At 41.9% G+C, this 19,983-nt stretch overlaps 1 protein-coding gene across 1 annotated transcript; it reads right to left on the reverse strand.

Annotated features, from left to right (window-relative positions):
* Positions 1 to 4,133: 4,133 nt before the first annotated feature.
* ormdl2 (ORMDL sphingolipid biosynthesis regulator 2) lies at positions 4,134 to 19,670 on the reverse strand. Its single transcript, XM_062052042.1, has 4 exons — positions 19,547 to 19,670; positions 18,573 to 18,746; positions 11,898 to 12,049; positions 4,134 to 4,846 (listed from the first exon to the last, which is right to left on the reverse strand). Exons 2-4 carry the CDS (start codon positions 18,744 to 18,746, stop codon positions 4,711 to 4,713), a joined length of 462 nt encoding a protein of 153 aa, XP_061908026.1. The 5' UTR covers positions 19,547 to 19,670; the 3' UTR covers positions 4,134 to 4,710.
* Between the last annotated feature and the right edge of the window lie 313 nt (positions 19,671 to 19,983).

Raw genomic sequence — 19,983 nt, forward strand, 5'->3', positions numbered from 1 at the left:
GGCCACATTCATACTCCTTATCTCCAGTTCTATTTTTAGAAATGTGTCGGCACGTTTTCTGTGTCATGGTAGACCTTTGACCAAAAAAATCAAATTGAGAGATTGAAAAATGTTGAAGGCTACATACATGCCTTCAAGTTTCTTTGGTTTAATGCTGGCCCAGTGGCTTTTGTCTTGGTTAACATGCCTTATTTTCTTCACTCAGTCAAACTTTATTTAAGGCCTACTGAAATGAATTTTTTTTATTTAAACGGGGATAGCAGATCCATTCTATGTGTCATACTTGATCATTTCGCGATATTGCCATATTTTTGCTGAAAGGATTTAGTATAGAACAACGACGATAAAGTTCACAACTTTTGGTCGCTGATAAAAAAAAAGCCTTGCCTGTACCGGAAGTAGCGTGACGTCACAGGAGGAAGGATTCCTCACAATTCCCCGTTGTTTACAATGGAGCGAGAGAGATTCGGACCGAGAAAGCGACGATTACCCCATTTATTTGAGCGAGGATGAAAGATTTGTGGATGAGGAACGTTAGAGTGAAGGACTAGAGAGGCAGTGCAGGGTGTATCTTTTTTCGCTCTGACCGTAACTTAGGTACAAGGTCTCATTGGATTCCACACACTCTCCTTTTTCTATTGTGGATCACGGATTTGCATTTTAAACCACCTCGGATACTATATCCTCTTGAAAATGAGAGTCGAGAACGCGAAATGGACATTCACAGTGACTTTTATCTCCACGACAATACATCGTTGACGCACTTTAGCTACGGAGCTAACGTGATAGCATCGGGCTCAAATGCAGATAGAAACAACATTTAAAAAAAACCTGACTACAAGGATAGACAGAAGATCAACAATACTATTAAACCATGAACATGTAAATACACGGTTAATAATTTCCAGCTTGGCGAAGCTTAACAATCGAAGCTCACTACAGAGCGGCGGCGGGCGTTGTAGCTTTCGACGACACCCCGGCCGCCATCAGAGTCGGCAAGAAACATATATTTCCCCAAAGTTACGTACGTGACATGCACGTAGCGACAAGCACGTACGAGCAAGCGATCAAATGTTTGGAAGCCAAAGCTGTACTCACGGTAGTGCATCTGCTATCCAGCTCAAACACAACACAACCTCCTGATTGTGTTGCTATAGTCCGCCGCTAATACACCGATCGCACCTACAACTTGCAGTCTCCATTGTCCATTAAACAAATTGCAAAAGATTCACCAACACAGATGTCCAGAATACTGTGGAATTGTTCGATGAAAACAGAGCAGTTTGTATGGTGACACATTGGGTACGAATACTTCCGTTGCCGTCGTGACGTCACGCGCATACGTCATCATACATAGACGTTTCCAACCGGAAGTTTAGCGGGAAATTTAAAATTGCACTTTATAAGTTAACCCGGCCGTATTGGCATGTGTTGCAATGTTAAGATTTCATCATTGATATATAAACTATCAGACTGCGTGGTCGGTAGTAGTGGCTTTCAGTAGGCCTTTTATTTATATATAGAACTTTTTCATTTTTTATTTAATTTAAGAAAAATATATATTTTTATTTTTTATTAATCAATTAAACAAAATAATACACAATAATACAATAATAATACAACTCCAATTCCAATTCCAAAACCAGCCCAGCAACATTCAGAATAGCAATCAACAGAGCAATTGAGAGGACACACAAACATGACACAAAACAATCCAAAGGTAGTCAAACAAAAATTAATATCAACAACAGTATCAACATTAATAAGAATTCCAACATAGTAGTGATTAGAAATCCCTCATTGACATTATCGTCACAGCCATTTATAAAAAAAAAAATTAAAAAAATGAACAATAGTGTCACAGTGGTTTACACTTGCATTGCATCTCACAAGCATGGCAACACGTTGTGTCCAATATTTTCCACAAATATAAAATAAGTCATATTTTAGGTTAATTTAATAATGGATCCCATATTCCAGTGGGTTTTATCTTTGTTTTACCTTGGTTGACATGCCTTATTTTCTTCACTCAATCAAACTTTATTTATATATATATAGCACTTGTCATGCACAGGCAACTGGCAACATCTAAAATATTGTATAAAACTTATTTAAAATACATATAGTGCATCCATCACTTTTTCCACATTTTGTTATGTTAGTCTTAATCTAAAATGGAATACATACATTTGTGTCTCACCATAATGACAAGATGTGTTTTTATTTTGCAAATTTATTAGAAAATAAAAAAATACCAAAAATCACATGTACATAAGTATTCACAGCCTTTGTTCCATTCTTTGTTGATGCACCTTTGGCAGCAATTACAGCCTCAAGTCTTTTTGAATACAATGCCACAAGCTTGGCACACCTATCTTTGGGCAGTTTCACCCATTCCTCTTTGCAGTACCTCTCAAGCTCCATCAGGTTGGATGGGAAGCATTCTTTTTTTAATCCAGGATGTCTCTGTAAATTGCTGCACTCCTATTTCCCTCTGTCCTGACAAGTCTCCCAGTTCCTGCCGCTGAAAAACATCCCCACAGCATGATGCTGCCACCACCATGCTTCACTGTAGGGATAGTATTGGCCTGTTGATGAGCGGTGCCTGTTTTCCTCCAAACATAAGGCATGGCATTCCCGCCAAAGAGTTCAATCTTTGTCTTATCGGATCAGAGAATTTTGTTTCTCATGGTCTGAGAGTCCTTCAGGTGCACGTTGGCAAACTTTTTACAAATAAATGGCATCCGTCTGCCCACTCTACCATGTACAGGCCTGGTTGTTGGATTGCTGCAGAGTTGGTTGTCCTTCTGGAAGGTTCTCCTCTCTGCACAGAGGAATGCTGTAACTCTGACAGAGTGACTATCGGGTTCTTGGTCACCTCCCTGACTAGACTAAGATGACTGCAACAATGTACAGAGACATCCTGGATGAAAACAAACGCTTCCCATCCAATCTGATGGAGCTTGAGAGGTGCTGCAAAGAGGAATGGGGGAAACTGCTCTAAGATAGGTGTGCTAAGCTTGTGGCATCGTATTCAAAAAGACTTGAGGCTGTATTTGCTGCAAAAGGTGCATCAACAAAGTATTGAGCAAGGGCTGTGAATACTTATAGACATGTGATTTTTATTTATTTATAAATTTACCAATCACATTATCATTAGGGGTTATTCTCTGTAGAATGTCTAAGACAAAAATGAATTTATTCCATTTTGGAATACAGCTGTAACATAACAACAGGTGGAAAAAGTGAATCAATGTGAATAATTTCCAGATGCTATGTATATGTAAAAATAAAAAATAATACATTAATAGGTGAATAAAAACAAAACTTAAAGAGAATAATAGTAAATTAATGCAATTGAAAACCTAATAAGAATTTAACATGATCACCATAGGTCTTTGTTCTGGTATTTGGAAAAGGTAAAAGTTTTTTGCCAGAGACCCTTAGGATCCGCAAGGGTTGATATGGTAAAAGCAGGTCAGATATGAAGGCGCAAGGTCATTAGGAAATGTATAAATTAATGGAGGCAGTGCAGCGACTTTAAAACTGCTGTAATGTGGTCCCGCCTCTGGTCCTTGCCAGCAGAAGTGCAGGTGAGAGTTGTAATATTTATGTATTGTGTTTGAAGACTTCTCTTTTTAGTAACGCTTTTAGTTAATGCACCCTTTAACTATCATTTTTAATCCACTTTTTATAGCATTGCCACTGTTGTTTTAGATTAATTGTTGTTTTGATTCACCTATGTTTTGTACAGCGCTTTGTGATTTTATCTGTGAAAAGTGCTTTATAAATAAAATGTACTTACTTACTTTGGAAAGACCAGAGCAGAGCATTACACTTGTCTAGATGACAGGAAATAAAAGCATGCATTAGCACATGTGTTGGCCTGAGAGGAAAACGGGCAGACTTAGGCTTTTTTCTAGTTCACTAATACAATATATAGTTACTATGCCTTGCTGTTATTATAAGTGCATTTTTTTTCCCACTAGAAGACTATTTTGTAATGTTCCAATATATCTACATACTGGCTTGCAAATGTTAACACTTGCCTATTGCCAATATAAAGATAGTATGGATCTATGTGCACTATCTAGCATTCACTGGTCTTTGTATCAAATTGATTAGAAATAAAATTTAATGGAAATCACAGCCAATATTTATTGTAGAAACACAAAATGCAAAAAGGTCACATTAAAAGCCATACATACAGTTTGCAGACTACAGTCAATCCTGGTTGTGTCTGATAAATGAGGGTCAAACATGTTTCTCACCTTGTGAAAACAACGTCATTATGAAATATTTTGAAGGCAACCATCTTGTGCTTGATTACATGCAGGTAAAGTAATATCAGCTTTCCAGACAATCATCAAACTCAGAATATATCTTAATTTAACAAACTAAGTGGTTTTAAAAAAAGACACAAAGTAGTGGGCAGTGTGTCATAGTTCTAAAATAAAGGTTCAACTTCCCATTGCAAAGCAATGCAAGTTAAACATGTTGCTTTTTCGACAGCAAGAAGAAAAAGATGTCACTTCTGACAAAAAGACATATCTTTACAAAACATCAACAGAGCATGTGCTCCTTTAACAGACAAGACAAACAGCAAATCCATATATTGCTTCACAGAGGACTCAGACAGATGTAAAACAGTAAAGCCTGGACACAAATCAAAAAGTCCAGTGTTTAATTCCAAGTGTTCAGTTTGTTGTGTCAGTATTTGTTGATTCCAAATATCCGCACTCCATGGAACTGAGGCAACTTTGGCAGCAGGACACTGAGGAGGGAGCAGGTGTTGATTAAGAAATGCGTACGGTCGTACTTTGTGTAGAAACTGGCAAGAATGTAGCTGTAAAGACAAAGACATCAAATGAGTACAGTATAAGGTCAACATTATGGGGCAATGATTTATTCACTTTTACTTTACTGGCAGTGCAGTTGCCAGAATTTTACTGTAAAAAATACTGTGGTACTGTAAAAACAACAACTGTAGATTTGACCTCATCCTTACATGCCGCTGCCCTGCCAACGCGCGCACACACACACACACCCACTGTGCCAGTGTCACTTCTCTGGTGCACTCACAGTTTAGAATCATTAAAACGTCTTAATTCTAACAGCCAGCTTGCTGCAATGATTAGGAATACAAACATAAACTCCACTTTGCCGACTTAACTAGTGGAAAGGAACGAGTCAGGAAGCCATTACATGTTATGTAGACCACAAGGAAGTGTTTTAAATGTAGAAAAATCATAATCATATGTGCCTCCACTGCGACAGCATCTTCCCCTGTCATCCATCTTCTTCTTCTTCCGTGTATCGTCTTCATATGTCCATCTTCGTGTCGTGTAGCCACTCCCTCGTCTCAGGTCCCACTTGGAAGAGGCCCTCCTCTGAAGGTGGTCTATGCCGGGGACAGGTGGTGATGATGTGGTCGGCAGTCTGCTCAGGCTCCCCGCACTCACACGCTGCACTGTCTGTTAGGCCCCACTTCTTCATGGACGCTTTGAAGCAACCAACCCCTGTGCGAAGGCGGTTCAGGAGGGTCCATTGCCGGCGAGGTAGATCTTCTCCCTCCACGCCACCTTCAGGATCCTGGATGTAATGGTGTAGGCGTGTCTGTCCTGCTGACTCCAACTCCTGCTTCCATTCCGCTGCCAGCCAGGCTTTGGTTGTCAGATCCTCCGGGATGGAAATAAGCATCTCTTGTGCGGCCTGATTGTATGGGTGGCGGGACTTGAGTCTGCTTGGAGGTGTTGCCATGGTGGTGGTTTCATGGAGGAGGTGCCAGCTGTGTTCCTGGGCTTTCCTTGCCAGGGCGAGGGTAGCGGCCTCTCGCCGTAGGCCGGCTGGCGCTATCCCTGCTAGGACTGGCAGGTAGAACACGGGGGTGGGTTTCAGGCAGCCACTTATGATCCGGAGGGCATTGTTGATGGCCGTATCGACCTTCTTGGCATGTGGGCTTCTACACCAGGTTGGGGCACAGTACTCAGCTGCAGAGAATACGAGGGCTTGTGTGGAGATACATAGTACCTTGGCCGAGGCCCCCCAGGTTGTACCAGCTAGGCGCCGGATGAGTGAGACCCTTGCTGTTACTTTAGCCCTCACTTCATCCAAATGTTGTTTGTAGGACAGTGTCCTGTCCAAGCGTACGCCCAGGTACTTTGGGGCCTGCTGGAACTCCAGGGGTTTGTTGTCCACTAAGATCTCCAGCTCCCTTCTTGCTTCCCTGTTGCAGAGGTGGAATGCTGCTGATATAGTCTTTCCCTTACTGAGCTGCAGTCGCCAGCTTCGAAGGTAGGCAGCCAGGACGTCCATGTCCTGATTGAGACCATCTTCAACCGCCTTCCATGTGGGCCGGTGTAGCATGATGGCTAGGTCATCCGCGTATCCATACCTTCTAGATGTAGTCACCGGTAGGTCAAAGATGTAGATGTTGAAGAGCATCGGTGAGAGGACAGACCCTTGTGGGACCCCGTTTCTCAGCCTCCTGAGCCTGCTGCGCTGGCCATCACTGGTCTGGAGAATGAAGCTGCGGTTTGACAGCATCTCCATGATGAAGTTGACCATATGACGGTCCGGGATTGTTCTCAGCAGCTTCAGGTGGAGTCCACGGTGCCAGACGGTATCGTAAGCAGCAGTCAGGTCCAGTAGTACCACCCCAGCTTTGGTTTTGGCCTGGAAGCTGTCCTCGAGATCTTGTGTGAGAAGGGTTACCTGGTCCACTGTAGACCTGCCCCGACGGAAGCCAGCCTTTCCCTCGGAAGTTGTGAGTCAACTACTGGCTCAATTCGGCTGTGTATCATCCTCTCCAGGATTTTAAAAGGGACGCACAGCAACGAGATTGGTCTGTAGGACTTGGGGTCATCCGCAGGTTTGTTGGGTTTCAAGAGGGCTATGACAGCGGCCCGTCGCCATGCCCTTGGGAGCTTGGACCTCCGGAGGCACGCAGAGAAGAATGCACGCAGCCAGGCAGATGTTATTTCGCTCTGGTGGATCACAAACTCTGGGTTGATGTTGTCGGAGCCTGGTGCCTTGCCTTGTTTGAGTTTGGCCATAGCGTCCTTGAGCTCAGCTGGTGTGAAATCTCCTGACAGGTTGGCATTAACACTGGCCGCCCTAGAGAGACTGGATACCTCGTGGGATGTTGAGCGGGCAAACTCTTTGTCCGCGTCTGGGAAGCGGCCATTTTTCAGGAGTTGGGCTGCGATGGAGTTTGCTGTCACAGGGCACTTGGGAGGCGGTGTACTTCTTCCTGAGAGCTGGTTTATGGTCTGCCACGCTTTACGGCTGGAGTGGGTAAAGTCAATCGACTCAACGACCTCTGTCCATTTAGCCCTGCGAGTGGCGTCCAGCTTCTCAAGCAGTGCCGTTGCTGTCGCATTCACTTCAGCTCTTGAGCTAGCCTGCTGGTGGGCTCGCAGGAGGTGGTTGCACTCCTCGTTCCAACCCGGGATGTAGTTTGCATTGTAGCCTCGTGGTATGGTTTTCTTCGCTGCTCCTGTCAGCACTTCACAGTAGGCTGCATATGCAGCATCCACATTAGGAGTGTCTGGGTCCGGGAGGGTGACAGATCTTCTCTCTGTGTCAACAGAAAAAGCATGCCAGTTGGCCTTCCGGAAATTCCATCTTTTGACAGGCTTCCCTGCGACCGGCTGCACCAGTGATGGTATTCTGATGACAGATGGTCGGTGGTGTGATCGGGGGAACCTGTCAATGACCCTTCTCTCTGGCATCGGGTCATTACTGTGGAACACAGCAAAGGCGAGGTCTGGGTTGGTGAAGGTGTTCCATCTGGAGGAGTAGAAGCTTGGTGGCTCTTTGGGGTCAAACAGGAGATGGGCGTCGGCATTGGAGGCCCAATCGCTCAGCGTCTCCCCATCCGGTGTTGTGTGGGAGTATCCCCAGTCGGTGTGCTGGCAGTTAAAGTCCCCGGCGTAGATGGCGGGTGCCGGGGTAGTTGGGAGGGCCGATGTGGACAGTACAGATGGTGGGGGCTTGTACACGTTCACAACCGTTGTTGTCTGTATCCTCGTGGACATCCACTCGAGACTAGCGCCTGGAGGGGATTGGCCTGTGGCTGTCCAGCTGAGGTCAGACCTGACAAAGGTGGCCATCCCGTGCTGCCTGCTGAGGATGGAGCCGGCGAGGTAGAACCCGGGAAACCTGAGAAAGTCTGCTTTTCCACAGTGCGTCTCCTGAAGGAGGACGGCCGCGACTTCATGGGAGTCGGCGAGGTGGCGTATGATATCCAGTTTGGCGGTGGTGAGGCCCTCGACATTTAGCTGGAGCACTGTCAGGCCCTGGCGCTCGATGGTCGGGATGGCTGCCCGCCCTGACATGGGCTTGCGTCCCTCCGGCCTCTTGCGCCCTGATCTGACAGCTTGACGATTGGTTGGCGACATTCGTTTCATGAGCTGGTCTTGCACCATATCTCATTACTTGCAGGGGAGGCCGCGTGGAGGCTGTCGTCTTCTCCATGTTGTAGGTTTTAGTGCTTCCAGATATAAGTGTGAACTATACGCTAATTTGTATTAGAAATTGCAACAGCAGAGGATGCATGCGCATGTGCGAGCCAGTCTCCCCCACAACAAGAGGATAGAGAAAAATCAGGAACTTGTTGACGACAGCGTTGGACTACAATGGTGGAATTGTCAGCTCAGCAGTGCTATCTTCAGTGCTAACTCCTGTGCTTTTTGACTGTCTTTTTTTTTTATAGCCTTTTTAAAGCATTTTTGTAGTTTTGTTGGCTCAATATGAGTACTAAGAAAGCAATAGACAAGCAATGAATGTTTGAAACAATCAGGAATAGAAACAATATCCACAACATTGTGGACACGGCTTCCTGCCTCAATCCTTTCCACTGGTAAAGTAAGTAAAATGGATTTTACATTTTTACTCCTAATCATTGCAGCAAGCTGGATGTTAAAGTTAAGGAGTTTTAATGATTCCAAACTGTGAGTGCACCACAGAACTGACACATGCACAGTGTGTGTGTTTACGAGCATCTGCAGGGCAGCAGCATAAAAAAAAAGAACAATTTAGCTCAGGGATGTCAAACATGCGGCCCGAACGGGTTTAAACTGACCGCGAGATTAGTTTGCTAAGTGTAAAAATGAGCTGCATTTTTAAATGAAAGAAACCGCTGTTCTAAATGCATCCACTGGATGTCACAATAGCACTTCTGTTAGGCAAGCAAAAGGTTCTTGGCCCTGCACTCTGCTGCTGCTAGGTGACATCATATGCAAATACGGTGTTAGCTTTCACTGTTATGCTGATGACACCCAACTCTACATGTCCCTAAAGCTGACCAACATGCCAGATTGTAGTCACCTGGAGGCTTTTTGATTGATTGATTGAAACTTTGATTAGTAGATTGCACAGTGAAGTACATATTCCGTACAATTGACCACTAAATGGTAACACCCGAATAAGTTTTTCAACTTGTTTAAGTCGGGGTCCACTTAAATTGATTCATGATACAGATATATACCATCATCATAATACAGTCATCACACAAGATAATCATCAGAGTATATACATTGAATTATTTACATTATTTACAATAATTATTTACATTTTGACACTTGTGATTTAGGACTATATAAATAAACATTGATTGATTGATTGATTTTCTAAATGAAATTAAATAATGGATGTCCAGCAACTTTTTATATCTTAACGCTAAGAAAACGGAAATGCTGATTATCATTTGACAACCTAACAATAGTACAAAGCGACTCTGTAAAGAATCTCGGTACGATTTTCAACCCAACTCTCACATTTCAGTCACACGTTAATCACACTCTTTTTTCATCTCCGTAATATCGCTAAGATTCGTCCCATTTTTCCCCCCACTGAGATCATTATTCATGTGTTCCTTACGTCTCGTCTCGATTACTGTAATGTATTATTTTCGGGTCTCCTTATGTCTACCATTAAAAGATTACAGTTGGTACAAAATGCGGCTGCTAGACTTCTGACAAGAACAAGAAAGTTTGATCATATTACGCCTATACTGGCTCCCCTGCACTGGCTTCCTGTGCACTTAAGATGTGACTTTAAGGTTTTACTACTTACGTATAAAATACTAAACGGTCTAGCTCCATCCTATCTTGCTGATTGTATTGTACCATATGTCCTGGCAAGAAATCTGCGTTCAGAGAACTCCAGCTTATTAGTGATTCCCAGAGCCAAAAAAAAGTCTGCAGGCTTTAAAGCATTTTCTATTCGAGCTCCAGTCTTTACGAGTGCCCAGTTATACAAACCCCGTTTCCATATGAACAAAATTGTGTTAGATGTAAATATAAACGGAATACAATGATTTGCAAATCTTTTTCAACCCATATTCAGTTGAATATGCTACAAAGACAACATATTTGATGTTCAAACTGATAAACATTTTTTTTTTTGCAAATAATCATTAACTTTAGAATTTGATGCCAGCAACACGTGACAAAGAAGTTGGGAAAGGTGGCAATAAATACTGATAAAGTTGAGGAATGCTCATCAAACACTTATTTGGAACATCCCACGGGTGTGCAGGCTAATTGGGAACAGGTGGGTGCCATGATTGGGTATAAAAACAGGTTCCCAAAAAATGCTCAGTCTTTCACAAGAAAGGATGGGGCGAGGTACACCCCTTTGTCCACAACTGCGTGAGCAAATAGTCAAACCATTTAAGAACAACGTTTCTCAAAGTGCAATTGCAAGAAATTTAGGGATTTCAACATCTACGGTCCATAATATCATCAAAAGGTTCAGAGAATCTGGAGAAATCACTCCACGTAAGCGGCATGGCCGGAAACCAACATTGAATGACCGTGACCTTCGATCCCTCAGACGGCACTGTATCAAAAACCGACATCAATCTCTAAAAGGATATCCCCACATGGGCTCAGGAACACTTCAGAAAACCACTGTCACTAAATACAGTTGGTCGCTACATCTGTAAGTGCAAGTTAAAGCTCTACTATGCAAAGTGAAAGCCATTTATCAACAACATCCAGAAACGCCGTCGGCTTCTCTGGGCCCGAGATCATCTAAGATGGACTGATGCAAAGTGGAAAAGTGTTCTGTGGTCTGACGAGTCCACATTTCAAATTGTTTTTGGAAATATTCGACATCGTGTCATCCGGACCAAAGGGGAAGCGAACCGTCCAGACTGTTATCGACGCAAAGTTCAAAAGCCAGCATCTGTGATGGTATGGGGGTGCATTAGTGCCCAATGCATGGGTAACTTACACATCTGTGAAGGCACCATTAATGCTGAAAGGTACATACAGGTTTTGGAACAACATATGCTGCCATCTAAGCGCCGTCTTTTTCATGGACGCCTGCAGTCCAGACCTGTCTCCCATCGAAAATGTGTGGCGCATTATGAAGCGTAAAATACGACAGCGGAGACCCCGGACTGTTGAACGACTGAAGCTCTACATAAAACAAGAATGGGAAAGAATTCCATTTTCAAAGCTTCAACAATTACTTTCCTCAGTTCCCAATCGTTTATTGAGTGTTGTTAAAAGAAAAGGTGATGTAACACAGTGGTGAACATGCCCTTTCCCAACTACTTTGGCACGTGTTGCAGCCATGAAATTCTAAGTTAATTATTATTTGCAAAAAAAAAAAAAAGTTTATGAGTTTAAACATCAAATATCTTGTCTTTGTAGTGCATTCAATTGAATATGGGTTGAAAAGGATTTGCAAATCATTGTATTCCGTTTATATTTACATCTAACACAATTTCCCAACTCATATGGAAACGAGGTTTGTATATTCCACAGGTGGTATAGATCTACATGGTGCATGTATTCAGATGCATACTCAAGAATGAACACAGGTGTTGTGAGTAAACGACAGACCAATTGCACGCTGACATAAACAAGTGTAGACCCACTTACAGAACAATTGGTGAGATGGTGAGGAATTTGCGTGAAGCTGTGAACTGTATACCGTAGTCCATCTGTTCCCAGTGTGTGAGCAGACGAGCTTTTCCTTGGTCCGGTGTCTCAAAGGGTGTGCCCTTTACCGTATGCAGGAACAGGTACATCACCTGCACAGGTACAGGAAGGAAAAACACTTGGTCATTAATCAACATTGGTACTTCATATCCTACTCTCTCCCTGAGAATACATTTAAGTAAGAGACAATTACTGAGCGTATGCAATCAAGGAAACATGTATAGTTTTAATTACACAATGTTTCAAGCCACAAAAGCAAAGTCAAACGTGATTATAAAAAGAATATTGCTGCTGAGGAGTTTCTATCATCGTGGGTGGAGCTCACTGATGTCATGATCTTCTGTAGAACGTCAACTAATCGAGAATGAACAGCGTCTTAAGTCATACACTCCATTCTACCCCAATTGTTCATTCATTTATTTTATATCCCATACCCTTGAAATACTAGTTATGGTGCAACCAGATCACTTCCTATATTTGGGTGATGTGGCTGCTGAAAATGCGTGAGATCCCCTTATTCACCGCAAGTAAGATGTGTACAAAAGCCAATTCATTCACCAGTAAGCGGTTGGAGCTGCCAGGGTGCCTCTCTGAAAAGGATCTCTTTGGGAAGAACATACTACAACCACAGTCCATCGGGTTGGGCTAAAAAATGCAAGAGATCAGGCTAATCCTCGATATAACAAAGTCCACTGATCAGTCAGTAAGGAACGCAAACTATAGTGTTCCTTTGGGCTGAAAGCGGAACACACAAACTGAGGCCGATTGAGTCGTCGCTAGGCTGCAACATCAGGAGATTGGCAGAGTCCGCGCAGGTAAAGCAGCACTAAGATGGGGAGGAGGCGCCTTGCTTCTGGTCTAAAGCCAACCGCTAGGAAATTAAAAGAGATGCTGGTGTCGGAGGTGACAAGGATGAAGGTAGAGCGATATAAGATGAAAGCTGAGTCGCAGGGCCTACAAGGAAGTTGGACAATCTGACATGGAGTTGTCAACCGGAACTTCAGTTGTTCAGAAATTTTGAAAGGCGAGGTTTAGCTTTCTGAGTCGGTCAACCTACGACACATTTTCCTGCCATAACAAACTCAACCAGTGGTTTGGGAACGAGCAATGTTGTTACCTCTGCAATACGAAGAACGCGAGCCTCCAGCACATCTTGTCAGGCTGTAAGATCGCTCTCTCTCAGGGGCGCTATAGATGGCGCCACGACCAGTACCTAAGAAAGCTAGCCAAAGTCCTGGTGTCGTCAAGGCAACAAGAAGTCACCACCAGTAAAGAACCCTGTTAAAATAATTATGTATACCGTATATTACCAAATAAACGCCCTTGTGCAAATAACCGCCCATGTCCTAATAGCCGCCCGGCGTCTGACCCCATTTTGTGAACTAACCGCCTCTTCCTAATAACCGCCTATGTCCAAATAGCCGCCCATGGGCTGTTATTTGCATAATTTAGATAAAAATGCTACTGGGGTTGCGTTTGCTGCAGTATTATTGTTTTGATGGTTTTATAGAGTACTTGGTACCATAATTTTATTTTTCCTGTATGCTGCTTTATTTAAAACCTGGAGTGCTGTAGCCTTTATTTTATTTAAGTGACAGTATTATTGTTCTGTTTTGATGGTGGGTTTTATACTTGAGTACTTGGTACCATCATTTTATTTTTCCCGGTAGGCTGCTTTATTTAAAAAGTTTATTTATTTTTAGTATTGGTATTCTATTTGACAATTGTTGCACTACTGCCATGTTGAGGCCTTGTTGATCTCTTGTCTTTTGATAGCCTACCTCATGTTGATCTCTTGTTTTTTTGTTTGTATGTTTACAATAGCTTTTAAATTTAAAGTTTTTTGTACGAAAAAAAAATACTGGACAGTAACCAATGTAACCAAATAATGGCCTGGTGCAGGCTGGTGCAAAAATAAATAAAAGCCTTGTGCAAATAACCGCCTGCTTCTTTTAAACGCCTGTCTCCAAAATCGATTTTGTGAAATAAATGCCCTGGGTACTATTTGGTAATATACGGTATATTATCATCATAACTTTATGCTTAAGGGCCATTGCTATAAATTATTGTCAATTGTTCTGAAGTGGTATTTTTGTATCTGTGCAAAGTTGGTAGTCCAAAAGACTGCCAGCCGACTTTATCAGTGTTGTGTCCAGACTCTGCCTGCTGACTGCCAAGGCCGAACACCGCCGTGACGCAGATAGAGCAGAGACAAGGAGATATGACCTGCGTCAACTAATTTTCATTTATTCTATAATCATATATTGTGTCTAACTGGAGTTGTCGAGATTACCCCCTTCCCTCAGCGACAGCTTCAGTGATGTAACAGGGCCCTTCCAAATAAATAGAGGAGGCGCGCGGGCTTGACTTTTAGAACATAGTTTGGATCTGTAACTAAAATACAGCCGAAAACACGTGTCTCCTCGAGCTAAATTGAACTCTGTCTCTGCTTGATTCCTTGCTTCTTGTCTGATTATTAGATGCCATCAGTGTTTGAACCTGACAAACCCCACCAACTTTGTAATGTAAGGTGAGGAACAGAGATAAACCAGACCAAGGAAAACACCAAGAAGAACCCAAAACCCCAACCATAACGCAGAGGGAAAAACTATCAGCGGCAGAGAGTGACAGAGAGACGTCCCGGTCGCTGGTCTGCCACCAGGAGATGTTCCAGGATGAAAGTAGTGAAACGATGAGGATTGGTGGTTCCTGGCCAATAACCCTGCAGCTGACCCACGGGCACTGGAGGAGGTGCGACAGCAAAAAATTCCACTTACCTGTACCTTTACAACCCCCCAATAATGCAAGTAAATACATATAGTACAGTAATTTCACTACTTTATCAAGTACAACAGTATATTTAAAAGTTAATGGATAACAATAATAATTAAAATGTAGTAATACAAATGTAATTTCAGGTAAAGAGCTTCTACATACTGGTTTATCAACCGTTACCCAAACCTTAAAAATGTTTTAGTAATTTATTACCATCTATGTTGATTATGGTTATCATGCCGTAACCTACCAATGGGTGGTTGTCTTATACATTTGTTAACGGGGAACTGCACTTTTTAAAAAATGTTGCCTATTGTTCACAATACTAATGAGCGATAAGAAGACAAAAGGTTTTTTTTTGTATTCTAACATGTAAAAATCAGCTCGTTCTAGGTAGCGAGCAATGCAGCTAATGGGAGCAATCAATTCTACATCTAAATCATTTTAAAAATGCATTCAAAAACCGTTACCAATACTTCAATTATGTTCTGTGACCTGTAAAATAATCGAGCTGTAGCGACATTGTTATTGTAAGAGCAAACACTGAGGAACTATTTTGCTAGCGTAGTAACACATCAGCATGCTTCGGTATTAGCCGTAAAAGCTAACTACGGCAAGAGATAAGCTAGCTTCTATGTCAGCACAACATGCACAACATTGGGATGGGATGGGACACCCATCTGTACTGACTAAAAAACATGAACAATCATATTACTGTATCTGTAAAGTATTAGCCTACATTTCGTGTTCTGTTTGTACACAGCAAGCCAGACAGCATATGCATTGTAGTTGTAAAAACAAGCATGATGTGCTGCGTGTATAACAGTATCACGCTTAGCCTTTTTACTAGCGGCACCGGTGCTACTAAATAAAAAAAATTAGTAGCACAGAATTTTTTTTGTAGCACAGACATTTTTTTGTAGCAATATGAAATGTCTTAAATATTACAATTTCATTAACACTCAAAAAAGGTACACATGTGCCCCCATACATATAAACAATGCCATCATAAAGCCTACTGTAACGCTCAATTAAACATAGAGAACATCCCTAAACTGTGCTCGCACAGTCGCTAACACGAGTGTAGGGCTGGGCGATATGGATCAAAACTCATATCCTGATATAGTTTAGCCCATGAACCAACCCATTAATGTAAATATTCGTTGACGTAACTAAATATCGCCACCCTGCCTTGTTTTTCTATTTTGGAGACTGATGGGGATCTCAAATTCCCCAAAACACGTACCAACAAGTAAGAAAAGTAGGTTTTGCACAATAGGATCCCAACTTAAGAGGTATTTTGAGATACGAAAAAAACAAACTTGAAAATAATACAAGAAAAGTCAAATATAATCCCCAATCTTCTTTAAAAAAACATTATCTATGCTCAATTATTCAGCTAACAAAAACACAGAAGAACAAAATATGAAATAAAATGCCCTGGTTTAAGAGGACATGTTTAAATGTCAGCAGCAACATGAAAATAGTTTACCTTTAACAATGGTGTTTTTATAGGTAAACAGTGTTATAAGACATAAGATTTTAGAGAAGTGATGGTGAAAAAAACCTTTGTCTTTTACTGACCAGTTCCTTCAACTAAGATCTAGTTTCATCCGTGTTGGATTGAATGTGTGAGCTATGAGGAGCAGCCCCGCTCCTCTGTGCATGTACACACAGGTCTATGCGGGAGGGATCAATCATTTGGTTATGGTTTAAATTTATTGCAAACAAGCTATACAAAATGTTACTCTAGTTTTAGCAAATTTGGATGAATTTATTTTAGGAACAAAATGCTATAAAAGGGTTGAAATCTGTTTTCGCACATGTGAAACTTTTTTTTTTAAGTCGCATGGTCTATTTTTAGGCGCATTTGCAGGTAAATTTGTCGCACCGTACAGCACTGTATCCTGATCAATATTAAAACGTGACTCACTCGATGGACAGTTGTGCGTTTGGTCGAGCTGGCCGGGGATGTTTTTACCTATTGATTTTGCACTTTATTTATGTCGAAATAGCTAGTCTGCAAATTCCATGTTTGCAGCTTCGTGTCACGCCGACCTTAATCACTCGGCTTCCGTCCGCTCCGTTTCACCCTTCGTCCGTGTTAGCTTCTATAAGCAGTAGTTCATCCTCCGTTCATTCAGCTTAAAAATATAAGGTTGTGAATCCTCATTTGTCCAAAAATAGTCATCTCCGTTGTCCATTACAAAGTCTGCCATGATTACAACACACACACGCCTGTTTCCGTAAGTAAACGGTAAATGGATTATTATACTTTTATACGCTTTTTTTTACCTTCAAGTAGGGCTGGGCGATATGGCCTTTTTTTAATATTGCGATATTTTAAGGCCATATCGCGATACACAATATATATCTCAATATTTTGCCTTAGCCTTGAATGAACACTTGATGCATATAATCAAAGCAGTATGATGATTCTATGTGTCTACATTAAAACATTCTTCTTCATACTGCATTAATATATGCTACTTTTAAACTTTCATGCAGAGAAGGAAATCACAACTAAAAAAAATCACAATTTTTTTCATACGGTGTTGTTCTGGAAATGTTTGCCTCGGCATTTTGATGGTGTGGGCGTGTGGCACCGAACGGAGATGTTGACATGCGGAGTGAGCACTCTTCATTCTCTAGCAGGTGACTTTTCAAATGATGCTACATATTAGCAGTAATGCTACTTTTTAGAGCAACGCTTTTGCCCCACACTTGACAAATTACAGTTGTCTGTTCGACATATTCCCACTTGAAGCCAAACCACCGTCAGACGATGGACCCCCTGCTGTTTTTGGGGGGAATTTATTCTTCCTTCATTTGTTACCAGATTCGCACCTTCTCTCTCTCGTATTACCACTCGCACGGCTGCGCTAGCATCACAGCTAACTTTAGCCATGCTGCTACCTCTCTGCTCCGCAAGGGCGTATACGTATGTGACGTATGTGACAGTATGTGACGTATGTAGAAGGTGCGCTTGTCTGTTTGTGAGAAGGAGACACAGGAAAGAGCGAGGAGAGCCTGTAGTGTAATGCCAGCAGCTAAAAGCAACTACGTGAGAACGTATACTCGAATATCACGATATAGTCATTTTCTATATCGCACAGAGACAAACCCGCGATATATCGAGTATAACGATATATCGCCCAGCCCTAACTTCAACGTACTCAAAGCGCTTTGACACTATTTCCACATTCACCCATTCATACACACATTCACAGTCTTCTTACTCCTGAGTTGACCCACTCAGGAGCAATTTATGTGTCTTACCCAAGGACACAACGGACGTGGCTATACTGGTGGAAGCGAGGATTGAACCTGGAACCCTCATGTTTCTGGCACGGCCGCTCTACTACACGAGCCACGCCGTACCAAGTAGGGACACACGTACGGTTATTGCCGTAAGTCAGAAGTGTGCTCCTTTGGAAACGGAAATCAATGCGCGGAAGAAGTCAGTTCCGGCAATGATTAAAATGACTAAAATACGGTAAATATTGTACATATTAAATATTGTTATGAACGTGACTGTTACTAAATTATATACATACTTGCAGTGTGTATACAAAACGTTGATGTAGGGTTTTGAAGTTGTTTAAAGGGCTTTGGAAGGCTACAACGGTGACTCCCACTAGTTACACCTTCCAAGCGTTTTTATCATCTTTAAAATCCTATTAAAAAAAAAAGATGTGTTCTTGTCTCTCATAATGCTTGTTAACGATAGGCACAATTCCAAACAAAGTGCAGTTCCCCTTTTAGCACAACTCATAAGCTCAAGAAGCTGCAAAGTTTATCTACTCAGGTTTTAGTGCCGCACATAATTTGAAAACTTACCAGGTTGTGAATAACATTGGTTAGGGTCCAGACAAGCGGTACAGTGAAAAAGGGAATGCTTAGCAGGATGATGTGCAACACCACGGTCAGCAGCATGTAGGCGAGCCATATGCCTCGGCTGTTCATCACCTGTGTGTTGGGGTTGACTTCGCTGTGAGCCACGCCCACGTTCATCTTGGACAGAGGGAGACAACATTTTAGATGCTGAAAAAATCAATTCGGTCGTGTGGTCAATCCGCAGAAACTAAAATAAATTTGTAAGTTATATGTGCACAGACAAATGAAAACTCATTGACTGCAAGTCATCTCTTTTGCATTAAAACAAATATTTGTAGAAAAATAATGCGTGTTCAGTAATTACTGTGTATGAGTACATGTAGTGGAGAAGTGTGCATAGTTTTTCGATATTGTATTTACTTGACTCGATAGTATACTTATGTTTTGCATAATTCTGCTTATGTTTTGCATAATTCTGCTGCTCACTTTCTTGTGACATAGTTGTGTATATGGAAATATATATCAGATATTGCTGGGCACATCTGTGTCCCACAAGAGGTAATAGTGTACGATATATCCATCTATGCTGTCATTCCTAAGCGACGACTGAATGACGCCGCCCACCTGAGCTCTGCTGAGTGTTTAAACAGGTACTCCCCTTCAAAGGACTGAACATTCCCAAACTAAACATTAAGCGCGTAAAACGCCAATACGTGTTGAGTATGAACTTTCCAAATTAATCTAAATGTTAACTATATTAAAGTTTTGTCAAGTTCTGAATTCCTCAAAAGACATATTGTTTTCATGCTAGCTAGCTAACGATCGCAGCTGCTTGCTTGATAAAACGCAATCTGGGTCAAATGTACGCTTATTGTGGCAAACAATAGCGGTCAGCGAGGGATAAACTGCCACCACATCTTCATTTTACAAAAATGCGAAGTAGAACTAATGTAGATTTATTGGGTTTAAAACTTTACCTTTGCGTGTTGTCACTGCTGAGCAGGAAATAACTCGTTTGGGTTAAACCCCGCCCTCTTGGGCTGTCCCTCTACGTATGTCAATTGTCAAACACCAGCCGAGGATCCATGATTCAGATAAGCGTCACATCACTTTTCTGACCACCAAAGGCACAAACTAAAGTAGTCAACTTTCACCTGATAGTTACTTCTCTCTCTTTTCCCCCAGACAATTGAGTTGAACAACCCTCTAAACTGTAACTGCTGTAAATTGTCTATAAGTGTGAATGTGAGTGTAAATGGCTGTTTGTATCAGTGATTCTCAAACTTCATTCACCAAATACCACTTCAACTCCAACTACCACCTTAATGATCAACAATATAATACAGTAGCGTAGTAGGCCTAGCATTAATTAAAAACAAAAGAGAGCTTAAATTGAACATGCATATTTAATAAT

This window comes from Entelurus aequoreus, linkage group LG07 (genome assembly GCF_033978785.1).
Source record: "Entelurus aequoreus isolate RoL-2023_Sb linkage group LG07, RoL_Eaeq_v1.1, whole genome shotgun sequence".
NCBI lineage: Eukaryota > Metazoa > Chordata > Actinopteri > Syngnathiformes > Syngnathidae > Entelurus > Entelurus aequoreus.